Below are 12,837 nucleotides of genomic sequence, written 5' to 3'. Positions count from 1 at the left end.
CCCCCATAGCCCCCCACTTACCAAAACCTTGCCACACAAACCCAATACACCAACAAAGGGCCATAAAGGTGATGAATGGACTGGAACATACTCTCCTTTGAGGAAAGGCTGAGAGAGCTGGGACTGTTCAGCTTGGGGAAGAGAAGGCTTGGCGGGGGATCTCATCAATGTATATAAATGTCTGAAGGGACATTGCAAAGAGGGTGGAGCCAGGCTCTTTTCAGTGGTGCCCAGTGACATGAGAAGAGGCACAAAATCAAACACAGGAGGCTCTGTCTGAACATCAGGAAACACTTTTTGACTGTGAGGGTGACTGAGTATGGCAACAGGTTGCCCAGAGAGGTTGTGGAGTCTCCACCCTTGGAGATACTTAGAAGCCATCTGGACATGATCCTGGGCAGCCTTCTGTAGGTGGCCCTGCTTGAGCAGGGTGAGTTGGACTAGATGACCTCCCAAGGTCCTTTCCAACCTCAATGACTCAGTGTTTCTGTGCTAAATTTATTTTCTTGCATAGTTGGAGAAATAATTTCTAATTTAGACAATATGGTTGCTTAAAAACTTATTGCTTTGAAGCAAATTTAGTTTGATGTGAGGAGTCCTCTGTGTGTACAGAAGTAGCAGTTAGCAGCTGTGTTTTCTTACCTTGGCACTTTGGACTATACTTGAATAGTAGGAAGATCAGTTGTTCTTCATTATAGAGCAGCTTTGGACAGTCTGGGCAAAACCACACCTGATTTTTGTCTATAATGAAGTTGTTATTGATTGTTGTCTTGAGCCAGAAAGCTCAGTTCTAAAAATTTCTTTTGATTGGAGATGTCAACTTTACTAAAATACTGATTTGCATAGAATCATTGAGGTTGGAAAGCACCTCTGGAGATCGTCTAGTCCAACTGCCTTGCTCAAAGCAAGGTCACGTAGAGCAGATTGCCCAGAACTGTGTCCACTTGTGTAATAAATATCACCAAGGATGGAGACTCCACAACCTCTCTGGGCAACCTCTTCCGGTGTTTGACCACCCAAGATCCCCACCGAGCCTTCTCTGCTCCAGGCTGAATACTCCCAGCTCTCTCAGCCTCTCCTCATATAAAAAGTGCTCCAGTCCATTCATGAATCATCTCTGTAGCCCTTGCTGGACTCTCATCAGTATGTCTTTGTCTCCCTGATTTCCCCATTGTAAATCCATACTGACTTTTCCCAATCACCTTGTTGTCCTTCATGTGTTTGGAAATGGTTTCCGAGAGGATTTACTCTAACACCTTCCCAGGGTTTGAAGTGAGGCTGATGGGCCTGTAGTTCCTTGGTCCTCCTTCTTACTCTTCTTGTAGATAGGAGTGAAATTTGCTTTCTTCTAGTCATCAGAAATGTTCTCTGATTGTCATGACCTTTCAAAGATAACCGAGAGTTGCCTTGCAATGACATCAATCCACCCACTCAGGACTCATAGCTACATCCCACATATATGTCTCTGTGTTTGATGAAAGTGTTGTTAAACAAGACTCAGTGTATCTATTGCCAATCAATACCTGATTTATGTAACACGAATTACTCAACTCATGGACTGACTGTGATCTTTCTGTGTTAATTTCTAAAATTTCTTTGGGATTTGAAAAAAAAAACTTTGAAAGAAAAATAATAAAAAATCTGTTCTGCTGGGGCCTTTGCGGGTTTTTTTTCCTGTCTCATCGTTTGGCAGTAGTAGTTGTCAGAAAGTTGAAATCTCCGAAAACTGTTCAGCTATCTTTTTTCAGTTCTTTTTCCATGCAATTTAGCAAGGTACTCTTCACATATTTTAAAGCTCTGCTAAGAGGTATTCTGGAAGACTGGAACTTGAACTTGGGACAGAGAAAAGTTTATTGTCTTTTCTGTTGAAATGCTACTTTGTGATCCCTTCAATGTATTTCTTTGCTGCGTATCACTTGTTTGAACTTGAAGACCCTTTACTCTTGAAAACCGAGTAGCACTGATCTAGTGGTGCTAGTGGTCTCAAGGGTGGCAGGTGGCAGGTTTTTATCACTGCTTATTGAGTTTTGAACTGAGCTCAGTAACGTGAACATGAGTTGCCTGCTTATTAGAAGTCCACTTCTGTTGTTTATGGTGGTGCTGGTTAAAAGTTGTACATTTCAGAATGCTTTCATTGTGGTTTCCACACCTTTAGAACAATTCATTTGAGTTTTGAGGTTTAATACGAGTTTACAATCTGATTTTCCAGTTGTTACCTTCCTTATCGCTATAACACCATTGTTCTCCAGTGGAACATCAAAGACAGTATATATAGTTCAAAACAACTCTTTGTGCAACTTCAGAGCAAGCTGACCATGGCAGTTATCACTGAAAGGACTAAGAACAATTCTTTTGCTTGTTCTGGTACCACAACAAAAATGCCTTCTGGTGCATTGACATTGAATACTGGACTGCTTAGATACAGTTTATACATATATTTAATTAGAACTGACCATATTTTGTTTGAGTTCCTGGTACATGTAACAGTTCTTGAGAATAAAAGTGTTTATACGCTGTCCCTATCCGAGTTCCTTTTCTTGCTCGTATTGCTTGGGGCAATGGTAGCAACTTCTGACCCTCTCTGGGTCACACACATCTTTTGAAATGGTGCAGATACTATTAGCAGTTTATGCATTGTAGTTTGGGATGCCCTAGGTTTGGTTTCCTTTTTCATGAAGTGCAATTTGCTATTGGTGCTATTTGTACTATTCTGAACTTAATAAAATGGCTGTAAAATGCAAATTACATTTTTATTACTACTACTAAGAGCACCGGTTTGGCCACTGAATACTAAACTGTTTTCAGAAATGGTGTAGTTTGTGGTTTCAGAAGTATATCTAATATACTGAGATTTGAGATGAAGGGGGAATGTGAGCAGCATTTTGTGGAGACCACCATTTTAATAAAGATTTGGTTTATACCTACTGTAAGTATGGTTTCAATTTTACTGTTGGAATGTAGGTCTAACAGTATTGGCAACACATATTCACAGATTTTGGAATGTAAATGTGTAGTGTGCTTTACTTGCTAAAAATAAAGTTCATCCTTGGTGTTGCAACTCTGTCAGTGAAGGTATTTTCTCTCACTGAGTTTCATCATCCAGACACAGTTTATCACTGGCAGTTTTTTCCGTTTTAAAGTGCAGCTGATGTCTCTCTTGGTGTGCTAGTAACCAGTTCCACATGCAGGGGAATTCATAAATCCTGGGGTTTTTTAAGATTTCTTTCTCAAGGTCTGTATTCTTTGTTAAATGTCATGTTTAAAATATGTAGGTTTGAGTTCAATGTGCATCTTTTCCCTAAGTTGAAGGCATAAACAGGATGTTCTCTCTTCTACCAGAAGACCTGTCTTTATGAGCCTAGTAGAAATAGATCTTTGCTTGTTCAAATTCAGCTGAAATGAATGGTCTTAAATACATGCATGTGTACATATGTGTGAGCACTTACATACATGCGTAGACATACACAGTGTTAGTTCATAGCACTTATCTCCTTCATAAAACAACAACAAACCAGAATTAACAAAGCTCTGAAACATAAAATCCTAAAGGGTAGTCTAGAGCTGTATATTTTTTTTTAGTATCTGTAACTGTCTCTCTTAATCATATATTCAGTTCTGCTGAGAAAGAGGATAGATATATTTTTTAAAGTATATGACTTTTTCATTTGGTTTGTGAAGACAGTCACATAAGTGGTGAATGGTGCCAATATTGGCAACTCAGTTCCGTCAGTTTGAAACAAGAATTGTTTTGATTTCTAACCATTGTCATCATGCTTTTTAAGGCAGGGTCAATATACAATAATACAGGTCTCTAATCCTTACTGAAAATTCTGGACTAATTATTTAGTGTTTATTTCTAAAACCCCTGAAGAATAATTTAAATATTTTTTTACATCTTTCTTGACATTAATCCTTTCATTAGAATTACAGTTTTTCTGATAACTAGGTAAAATGGTTGCAAGATTTAACAAATAGAGTTTGACGAATAGATCAAACTGTCAGCCTGGCCTCTGCAGAAGTGTGATGACTTCGAGGCTCATAAAGCGTACCATTCTGCATTTCCCATTTTCCACTGACAAAAAAAAAAAACAAACCAAAAGATAGTCCAGTACGTAGTGAGTATCAGTGCAGTTCTCTGGTCATACTAAGAATGGGATGGGGGTGAGTGTGGGAATTGGAGGGAGGCTTGAAGCAATTCCAGCAAGTGTCACACATTCTGTATTTAAAATATGTATTGGATATTTTGAATCTTCACCTGCAGAAAAAAAGAAACATAGATTAGAGATGGGAATTAATACTGTAAAAGACTTGCTAGAAAGTATAGCTACTAAACTTTGTAGAACGTCTGTTCTTTTCTTAGAATAGGCATGGGTAATTTGCAGTACGTTTTTAATGATAAGCTGGTAACTGGTTGTTCCCTATTAAGTTTGTTTGCATTTCTCTTTCCAGTTTTGTCACTGATAATATTCTCAAAGTTGGGTGTGGTTAGCAAATACCTCCTTATTGATTGGCTTGTTCAGTATAGACTAATCTAATGTATACTAGACTCTAGTTGGTCTTTCTCCTCAATTTCCACAACTACTTTGCCTTGAGAATTTAATTTCTCATTCATACAGACATACTATTTTTCACACTGAAGCTCCTGCTTACTTATCATTTTCTACTTCACTTTTATACCAAGCACACACGTACATACAAGTATCATTTGAATCAGGCTAATTTTCTGTTTAAATACAACCATTTATACTGTTTTTCCATGCGCTGTGTCTACCAGAAGTCTTTCTGTTAGTGTCTACATGAATGTTTTCACGATGTTATAATTTTGGCTTGAACACCAGAAAGAATTTATATGTCCCAACACTCCGTAAGAGTCATTTAACAAATAGCTGAATACATACTAAAAGGTGATGGCATGGCAAAGAGCAATATAAGAATAAAATTGTAATGAACTAATACTATTACTTTATTAATCAAACACAATAAAAGGTGATACCTACTCATGCACACAGTATACTGCTCAGTTCTCTCCTTAGTGAACTGAGTTTACAAAAACAACCTATAATTTCCTTTGACATCAACAAAATTGGAGTGTAGCATAATACTGATTGAACGATAGTGGTAATCAATCCCTGAATTATTGCCAGCTCAGCCAATTTTGGTTAGTGGTGTTGTTAATGTTAAATACAGCTTTGTATGTATTTTGGAGACCAAAGATAAAGTAATTGTTACTGGCCGTGGTAATATAAACATTGATATTAGAATAGTTTCTGGGACATGAAATGCATTGACATTTTTCTTCAAATGTTGCAAAGAGGGCATTGCTTTTGATCTGAGAGTATTTACGCAAAGCAGCTTTCCATACCAAAACTGTGAAACAGGAAATCTGCACATTATTATAAATTCTTCTTCAATGTTAGCCTCGCTGTGATGAAAGAGCACTAATACAGGGATTAGTTTCATTTCCTTTCATCTGCAGAACTAGTACAACTCTCTTGCTTTGCCAGTACAGAAAGTGAACGAAGGAGCAGTGATGTAAGCATTTTTATTTGTCTTTGAATTCTCTTGTTTGTGAAAATCAGTGTAGTGTCTCAGAGTAAGTTGTCTCATCTGCTGAGACTTGTTCTCCACTGTTTCTAAAGCCTATATAATGTATTGTGTGAAGGTAACAGAGCAGGTAGAGATGTTCCGTGTCTGGAATAGAACCTAACTGAGATGACTTAGAAGTTACGTTATTAGACACATGGGGTCAGGAAAACAGAATAGACTAACACAGGACAGTTGCAGTATTTCTTACAGTTCCTCCAGAGCAAATACCTTGAACAGGCAGCACAATTGGTCTTTCTCTTTTCTGACCTCCAGTCAAAAGGGTTCTCAGCTGAAAGGAATCTTATTAACAGAGAATCCCACCGTAGTCCTTATTATTGTGTGTTAGCATCATGACAAAGCAAGAGCCATACATGCTCAGCATTTCATTTTTCAAGGTGATTTTCAATACAGCAAAAGCTCAGTGGAAGATGCTTTACAGTATCCTTCCAGCTAATTAGCAAAATAACATCAGTTATTGGAAGTATATTTGCAACTGAAGTTACTGTGGTTTTGTTCCCTTCATTTAAGTGCATTACAGAATCAAATGTGTTACATGATATACATACTGAAACAGGTAAAATCCTTGCCTTTCAATCAAATTTATAGTGGATTCATTTCAATTTCTGAGTAGTGTTTTAATGACTAAATTGTAATGAAACATAGTGAAATGCAGCTTTCTCCTTGAAAAATCAGGAATAGTCAGTTTGCAGTGCTCCTGTCTGGGTGAAATATAGTATTCTCTTATTTAAGAGAAAATAGTTGTCTTCCATTTATTATAACTAATTAGTAATAGGCATAATTCTATTTATAGGCAGGTTTTGCTTGAGTGAACATTGATATTTTTATTCAAAGAACAATACAGTTAAAAATGGGTAAGCTAAAGTATTTCAATTGCAGCTTAGCAACCTGTTCAAGTTATTATTTTTCCTCATTTATTATAATTTGCATTTCTTTTTTAAAAACTTTTTAAAAATATAAATCAGGACAAATAGATACTTTGAAATTAAATACAGGTTAATCAGGTTGTGAAGATTAGATTAAATTAAATTATCCAGTATGATGACCTCCACATACTCTAAAGTTGCTTGTTCACATGTTGTTTGTACGTAGCATAAACTAAAAATTTGGGGGTTGCATAATTTTCTTTATAATTTTAAATTGTAATAATAGAAACAGAACTAGAATTATTTTTAAATGCTTTGTCATTTACTTAAACCAGATTTTTGTGTAGCTGAAAATAAGAAGTCTGTAGAGTAGTTTACATCTGTTCAGGTGTTCTTCCTGCTCACTTGCACACTTGCCATGATCAAAAATCTGAGGCTTACTTGCCTGCTTCTCCAAATTGATTTATGCCTCACTTAGAGCAGTGTTGGGAAAAACAGCCTCAATGTCACTAAACTGGAGAAGGCTCCTTCTAATATGCCTGAGGAAGGACTACCGTAGTCATTCCTGTTAAAGTAGTATTTCTCTGAGGAAGAGTGCTAGAGAGGTTTGGGTTTTTTTCCCTGTAACATGGAACGTTCCTGTTCATTACAGCAATTGTGGTCTCCTAGGGAGAAGTTCCATATGAACACCCACAGAAGTGACATGTCAAACTTTAGTCTTTGTTTTAGTGACGAGAAATCTGTCTGCTTGAATGGATACCAGAGATGTCAGTGAGTAAAGCAAAGTTCCATCTTAATTGTTGTGCTTTCAGCTGAGCTTCCATGAAAGGCTCTTTGTTTAGAAAGATCAGGTAAAGGAATAATTTATTTTTCCTTATCCTCCAGTACCAGCCTGGAGTGATTTGTTTTCCTCCATAGAGTGTTGTCTCATACATATGAACAGGTCAAGCCACAAAAAGGGAAAATGTAGAGGAACAAACCTGGAAAAGCAATGGGATGATCTCTAGGAAAAAGGAAGCACTGGGTGGTGCGTGGTCATCATCCTGAATGTCGGAGTGAGTGAGGAAGAGGAAATCTGCACCCAGGTTATCTCACTCAAGCCACCAAAGGTGAATTACCTGGTGAATAGTTGTATAATTTCCACTTGCTTTGATAGGCAGTGAATTATGGAGTAGACATTTTACTTCAATGTTCACAGATCTCAGCCCAAAACCATCATATTTTTTATATCTTTATGCCACATTTAGAGTACTTTTCTGCCTGGTCATGACAAGGAAAATGAATGTATTCATTATGTTAACAACAAACATTAGATTATTAATTAGAGTTCAAATTTAAGCATCTTTTACAGATTAAAAATTTTCAGTAAAAATTGAATTTTACTGACATTTCTGTATATTTTAATTTATTTTTTCTACAGATGATTCAGACCATCAGGACTCTAGTTGAAAATACAGATAGCTTATATGAGAAGATAGTACAGTGTCAGAAAGCAGGTAAGTGCAAGCTGTTTTTAAAAAATTTATAAAGAACTTACTGCATTTTTCTTTATTTCCCAAAACTTTTAATCAAGTTTGTTTATTCAGCTGTAGGGAAAGATAATCCAAAATCCCACGATAAAAAACAAACAGAAAAAAGAGATTATTGTAATTTAGGCATATACAATAACAGTGAAGGGACATTTCGTATTGTAGAAATCAAGAGATCCACAGAATTACAGCTTGACTTTGGAAATCATGAGCATTTTCTATATGGACAGTAGCATGTCAATACAATCATTTCCACAAATGCAAAAGAAAGTGAAAGGAAAGAAAGTGAATGGTCTTCCTTCACAATGAAATCTTTTAACCATTTACTCCGATCTCCTCTTTTACTATGTGAGAACTTTTCCTCTTTTGTCACGGTAAGCTTAATGTCTTCAAGAGCCTTGGTGAGGTACCTTGCCTTCTGATAATTACGTGACAGTCGTTCAGATATTTTGTCCCTGCGTTTCTCTAGATCTGTTGGGTGGATACCCTCTGGTTCTGCTGATTTGTTATTGTTTTATCTATTCAGAGTACAAGTGGTTTTGCAGGCAATTACATATATCTTGTGGCAGGCTTTTCAAACAACACGGATGCAGAAAGTCTGGTTTTTTAAACTTTGTTATGACCTATGGGTCCCACAGATTCTCTGGAATTTTTCCTGTTCCTGGTATGTATTTGAAACAGATCGTGTAGTTAGTTCTTAATCCCTTCACAAATTGCCTCTTTTTCACCTCAAGTATTGTAATGGTTTTCTCATTTGAACACGACTTTGAGTTTTGAAGGTTTCCCTCTTATTTTGAATAGCACCTCTGACCTTGCTGTTTAATCGTGCTTGTTTTCTTTTGGTCTTTCTTAAGTATTTTTTAAACAATGTTATAAATTTACTCAGAGTAGTGATGCATCACATTTTGCATTAGAAACAGGAAGTCTGCCCAAGAGTCGGTCAAAGTGTCAACAACCATGTCTCTCATGACTCAATCAGGACAAAAGCATTTATATACAAATACATTTTTATCTATCTGATATTCAGCATCCTGCAGCTCCCATCATTTCTTCCATGATTTTCTTCCATTCTTTGATTCGCTTCTCTGCTCTCCTATACATTTCAGTCTCCTTTCTTCATTCTCTTTTCCTGAAAAGAAAAAAAGATGCTTTTCCACCCTCACTCTTCCTTTACAAACTCCTTTCTGTTAGCAGTGTCTTCCAACTCAGATCAGCAGCAGGAAGGCTTACCCACTCTGAATTTCTAGATCTCCTCTTTATTCACAGCACACATTCCTCAAACTCTGTGAACTTTAGTCAAACCATAAAACTGTCAAAATACTTGAAAGTTTTAATTTGTCCTATTTACTTCAAGCTGTCAAACATAAATATTCATAAATACCATGAGTGACAAAATATTGTTTCACATATCTTGTTGGTAGATGCAGAGATTTATCTAAAATACCAAACTCAAAATATATCATGCTGCCATAAGGACATTGTCTTGTAGACTTGTACGCTTACTTCTTGTATCATGTCCCATTTTTGTGGTGATAGTATGCCATATTTTTTTAGCTTCATCACTGTCTCAAACAGTTTAGATCCTTGGTTAGAGGTAAGGCAAAAGCTAATTGCCTATTTTACCTCATATCGTAGAACTGTTACCCTTCAGAAAAGTTTGCTTTCTGCTAGCTCATACAGATTCCAGTAAACTTCCATATGTCTGATTTTCTTGAGTCTTACAACCGTATTTGACTTGAAGTACAGCTGGGCCCAAGAATCCTTTGTTTAAGAATGCTAAAGACTTAAAGCCCATGCCAAATACTGGAGATTTTGATCTCATTTAAATGAGAAACCTCCAGCATGGTGACATAAGCCTAAGTATGGATTATGTAATAGATCCTGCTATTTAGGGCAGCTTTAGCCCTGCAGGGTCAAGATACTTTTTAAGATGAATGAGCTGAATTGAATTACCTTTTAATATCTATGATTTTCAAAGATTTTCTTATGACTAATTGATCTCATGATCTCAGTAGATGCTACTCTCTTTAATTCCGAGTAAAAGATTATACGTTTTTCTGTATAGTTTCTTGATAAGGAGAAAGCAAAATTACGCCCTTGTCTGGACTTTTTTGTTCTGTGGCTCAAAGAGTGAAAAGGCTGCTAAAATAAGAATAAATACTTAAGCTGCCAGTAAGCAGTAAATTTTTGTTGTCATGAACAGGCTTATAAGAGAATTCTGTTAAATAGACAAAGTGGACTCACTCTATTAAACCGTTTTCTGACTTAAGTTTAATAAGAAGACTTTTGGCCTCCTTTAAAAATCAGAACTGATTTTAAAATAAATGTACCATTATTTCTTACTTAGGGTGATGGCCTATTGAATAAGCAGATACTATTCTTGCGATGGCTCTTTTCAGAATTCAGGTTCTTTGCTATTAATATTCTCCCAGAACATTTAACTGTAAACTTCTTTCCTAATTTTGGTTCTTTAAAATTAAACCATATCAAAAAACTTGTGTTTTCTTCATATCAGCATATTAATTTCAGCTCAACACATTCTGTTCTTAATTAAATAGTTATTGAAAGCATTTTAGATAGATTAACTAATGAAAAGATATGGGGACATAATAGTGCTTTGGTTCCTACTATACTTCTCATTCTTTAACAGAATTAAGAATAAAACCTGCATAACTTCAAAATGATTGCAGTGCCATTTATTTTGTTGCTATAAAGCCAGCTAAAGATTCTTCAGGAAAATAGAATCTAGGTGCTAAAGGGAATTTTAAAGATAATTCAGTCCATCCCCTTAATCTGTTAAAGATCTAAAATGCCCCTTTATCTTCTGTAGAGCAAAGAATTTGAATATCCAGGTCACTTTACCCCATCCTTAGCCTCCTTTTTACCCAACTCACATCATTCTTCTACTCCTCTTTTGAATCTTCCATTGCATTATTTTGCCTTATAATATAAATACTGCCTGAGCTCATGACTGGTTAAAAGAGAACCACAGCTTAGGAATTCATTTTGTTGTTCAGCAATGGGAGATCAAAAGGACACGTGATATTCCAAGTATTCATTAAATGATTGGGGGGCAAATAACAAGCGAACATGGTTTGCTGCTGACAAAGAGTTCTTGAACATAATCAAACGTAGATATGACTGTGAAAAAGTGCAGGAGGATCTTGTGACACTTAGAATTACGAAACAATATGTGAAATTTAACATCAGTAAGGGTCAAGTAATGTGTGTAGGGGAAAAGTGGCCTTTGAATACCTACAAGAAATGGTCTCTCAGATTTTTTTTGTTTTAATTCAGGAAATGAAGTTATTGTATACAGTTCTAACAGTGTCAGTTTACTGCTAATATCAGGCATAAATATGCGTTCCAGCACTGTGTGCTGATAATTCAGATCGCTTTTTTTCTGTATTGTTTTAGAGGTATAACCTCCCCTAGCCATCTGTGCAGCCAGAACTCTTGTTCAGGTCCTTATCTTCTGGGATCTCAGCTACGCTGTCCTTTTCTCTGAGTTTCTCCGTTATAGTTTTGCTTTATATTCGTCATTTTGCTGGCTGTGGTTTTGATGATGTCTGTCCATATATTCATTTCTATACTTTTTCCTCATTGTACGTCAGCACTGAGCTGTTTTCACTTTTCTTGTGTTTGCTCATTTGGTAGCAAGAGTTTCCACTGCCTGATAGATTGTCAGCCATCGTCATGCTTTCTACCATGTTGTCCCACAGGCTCACTGTAAACATCCACCAGGCTACTTCCTTTGAATTGGTTTTTAAAATTATCCCACAAATACTGCTAGATTGACACATGTCCTCCTACCACCTTGACCAAAATAGTTTTCATTGCTTCCTTGTACTCCCCACTCTTTCTTTATCCATCTGTTCTCTTTTTTCCTCATACTTCTGAGTTGTTGGAGCGGGGACATCTTATTTATTCCATCTGTACAGTGACTAAAACAGCAGGGACTTAGTTTATTAAATAATGCAAGTGGTAAAAGACATAAAATGAGTACATTTTCTAACATGTACTCCAAAGCAGTCCTTCAGCAGTGTCAGAAACAGAATACAGTTGCAAGAAAGGGGATATCAAGCCATTCTGGATGCTGTCACAGATAAACACAGTGTACAATAGCCATTGGGAAAAAGTTGCATCTGAGCTGCACAGAAAAAGATTAGGATGATGGCCATACAAGCACTGCAAATTCTTCTTGTAGTTGAAAAGTAAAGTAATAAAATCAATTTTGTTCAAATAGCTATAACTCTTAGTTCCCCACCTTTACTGCTCAAGCTTCTCAGCAAAATGACATGTTTACTGGACAGTTTCTTTTACTATTTGTTCCTGTTATTTGCATTGTAAATTGATTTTTGACTTAGGGTCCACCAAAGCAAAGCATTTAAGATGCCAGAAAAGTAATATTCTATGTTATATGTTATGTACAGATTAGATAATCCATTAATAGAGGGAAATAAAGTGATATGATTAAATACTGAGGAGCACTTTTGACTGGGTATATAGGCATGCAATTGAGTTTTTATTTAAACAGTGAAAGGGAATGACTAGATCAGTTGTTCCAAACATTTTTGTAGTTATCCCTGACTTGGAAGAGAATTTGCAGTGTTCATGGTCCTGTGGAGTTTACAGAAGTCTTGCAGAACTTGTTAATGCATTTCTTCTGAAATAAATGCATTTCTTCTGAAATACTGCCTCTCATCAGCAAGTCTTGACTTTTGATTAGAAGTCACTGCATTTAAACCATGGCTTCATATTTAGGGAGTGAGGAACTGGTTCTTTATCTGTTACCGTTGGACTTCATAACTGAGCCATATTTAATGTTTGACTGCATC

At 36.4% G+C, this 12,837-nt stretch overlaps 1 protein-coding gene across 4 annotated transcripts in view; it reads left to right on the top strand.

Annotated features, from left to right (window-relative positions):
* PLCL2 (phospholipase C like 2) overlaps positions 1-12,837 on the top strand; it is a 111,050-nt gene that overhangs the window by 74,910 nt on the left and 23,303 nt on the right. For 3 of the 4 annotated variants that reach the window (XR_008575997.1, XM_054817785.1, XM_054817784.1), the window contains one exon: positions 7,891-7,966. The exons of the other annotated variant lie outside the window; for it this stretch is intronic. Coding sequence is in view for 2 of the 3 variants with exons in the window: in XM_054817785.1 (XP_054673760.1) it covers positions 7,891-7,966 (76 nt within the window). In the remaining variant the exon portion in view is untranslated. The remainder of the gene's footprint in view (positions 1-7,890; positions 7,967-12,837) is intronic. 4 annotated transcript variants of the gene reach the window in all.

The sequence above is a fragment of the Grus americana genome, chromosome 2 (assembly GCF_028858705.1).
Source record: "Grus americana isolate bGruAme1 chromosome 2, bGruAme1.mat, whole genome shotgun sequence".
Lineage (NCBI taxonomy): Eukaryota > Metazoa > Chordata > Aves > Gruiformes > Gruidae > Grus > Grus americana.
Note: the sequence above shows the minus strand (reverse complement) of the source record. Positions and strands in the feature narration are given on the sequence as shown.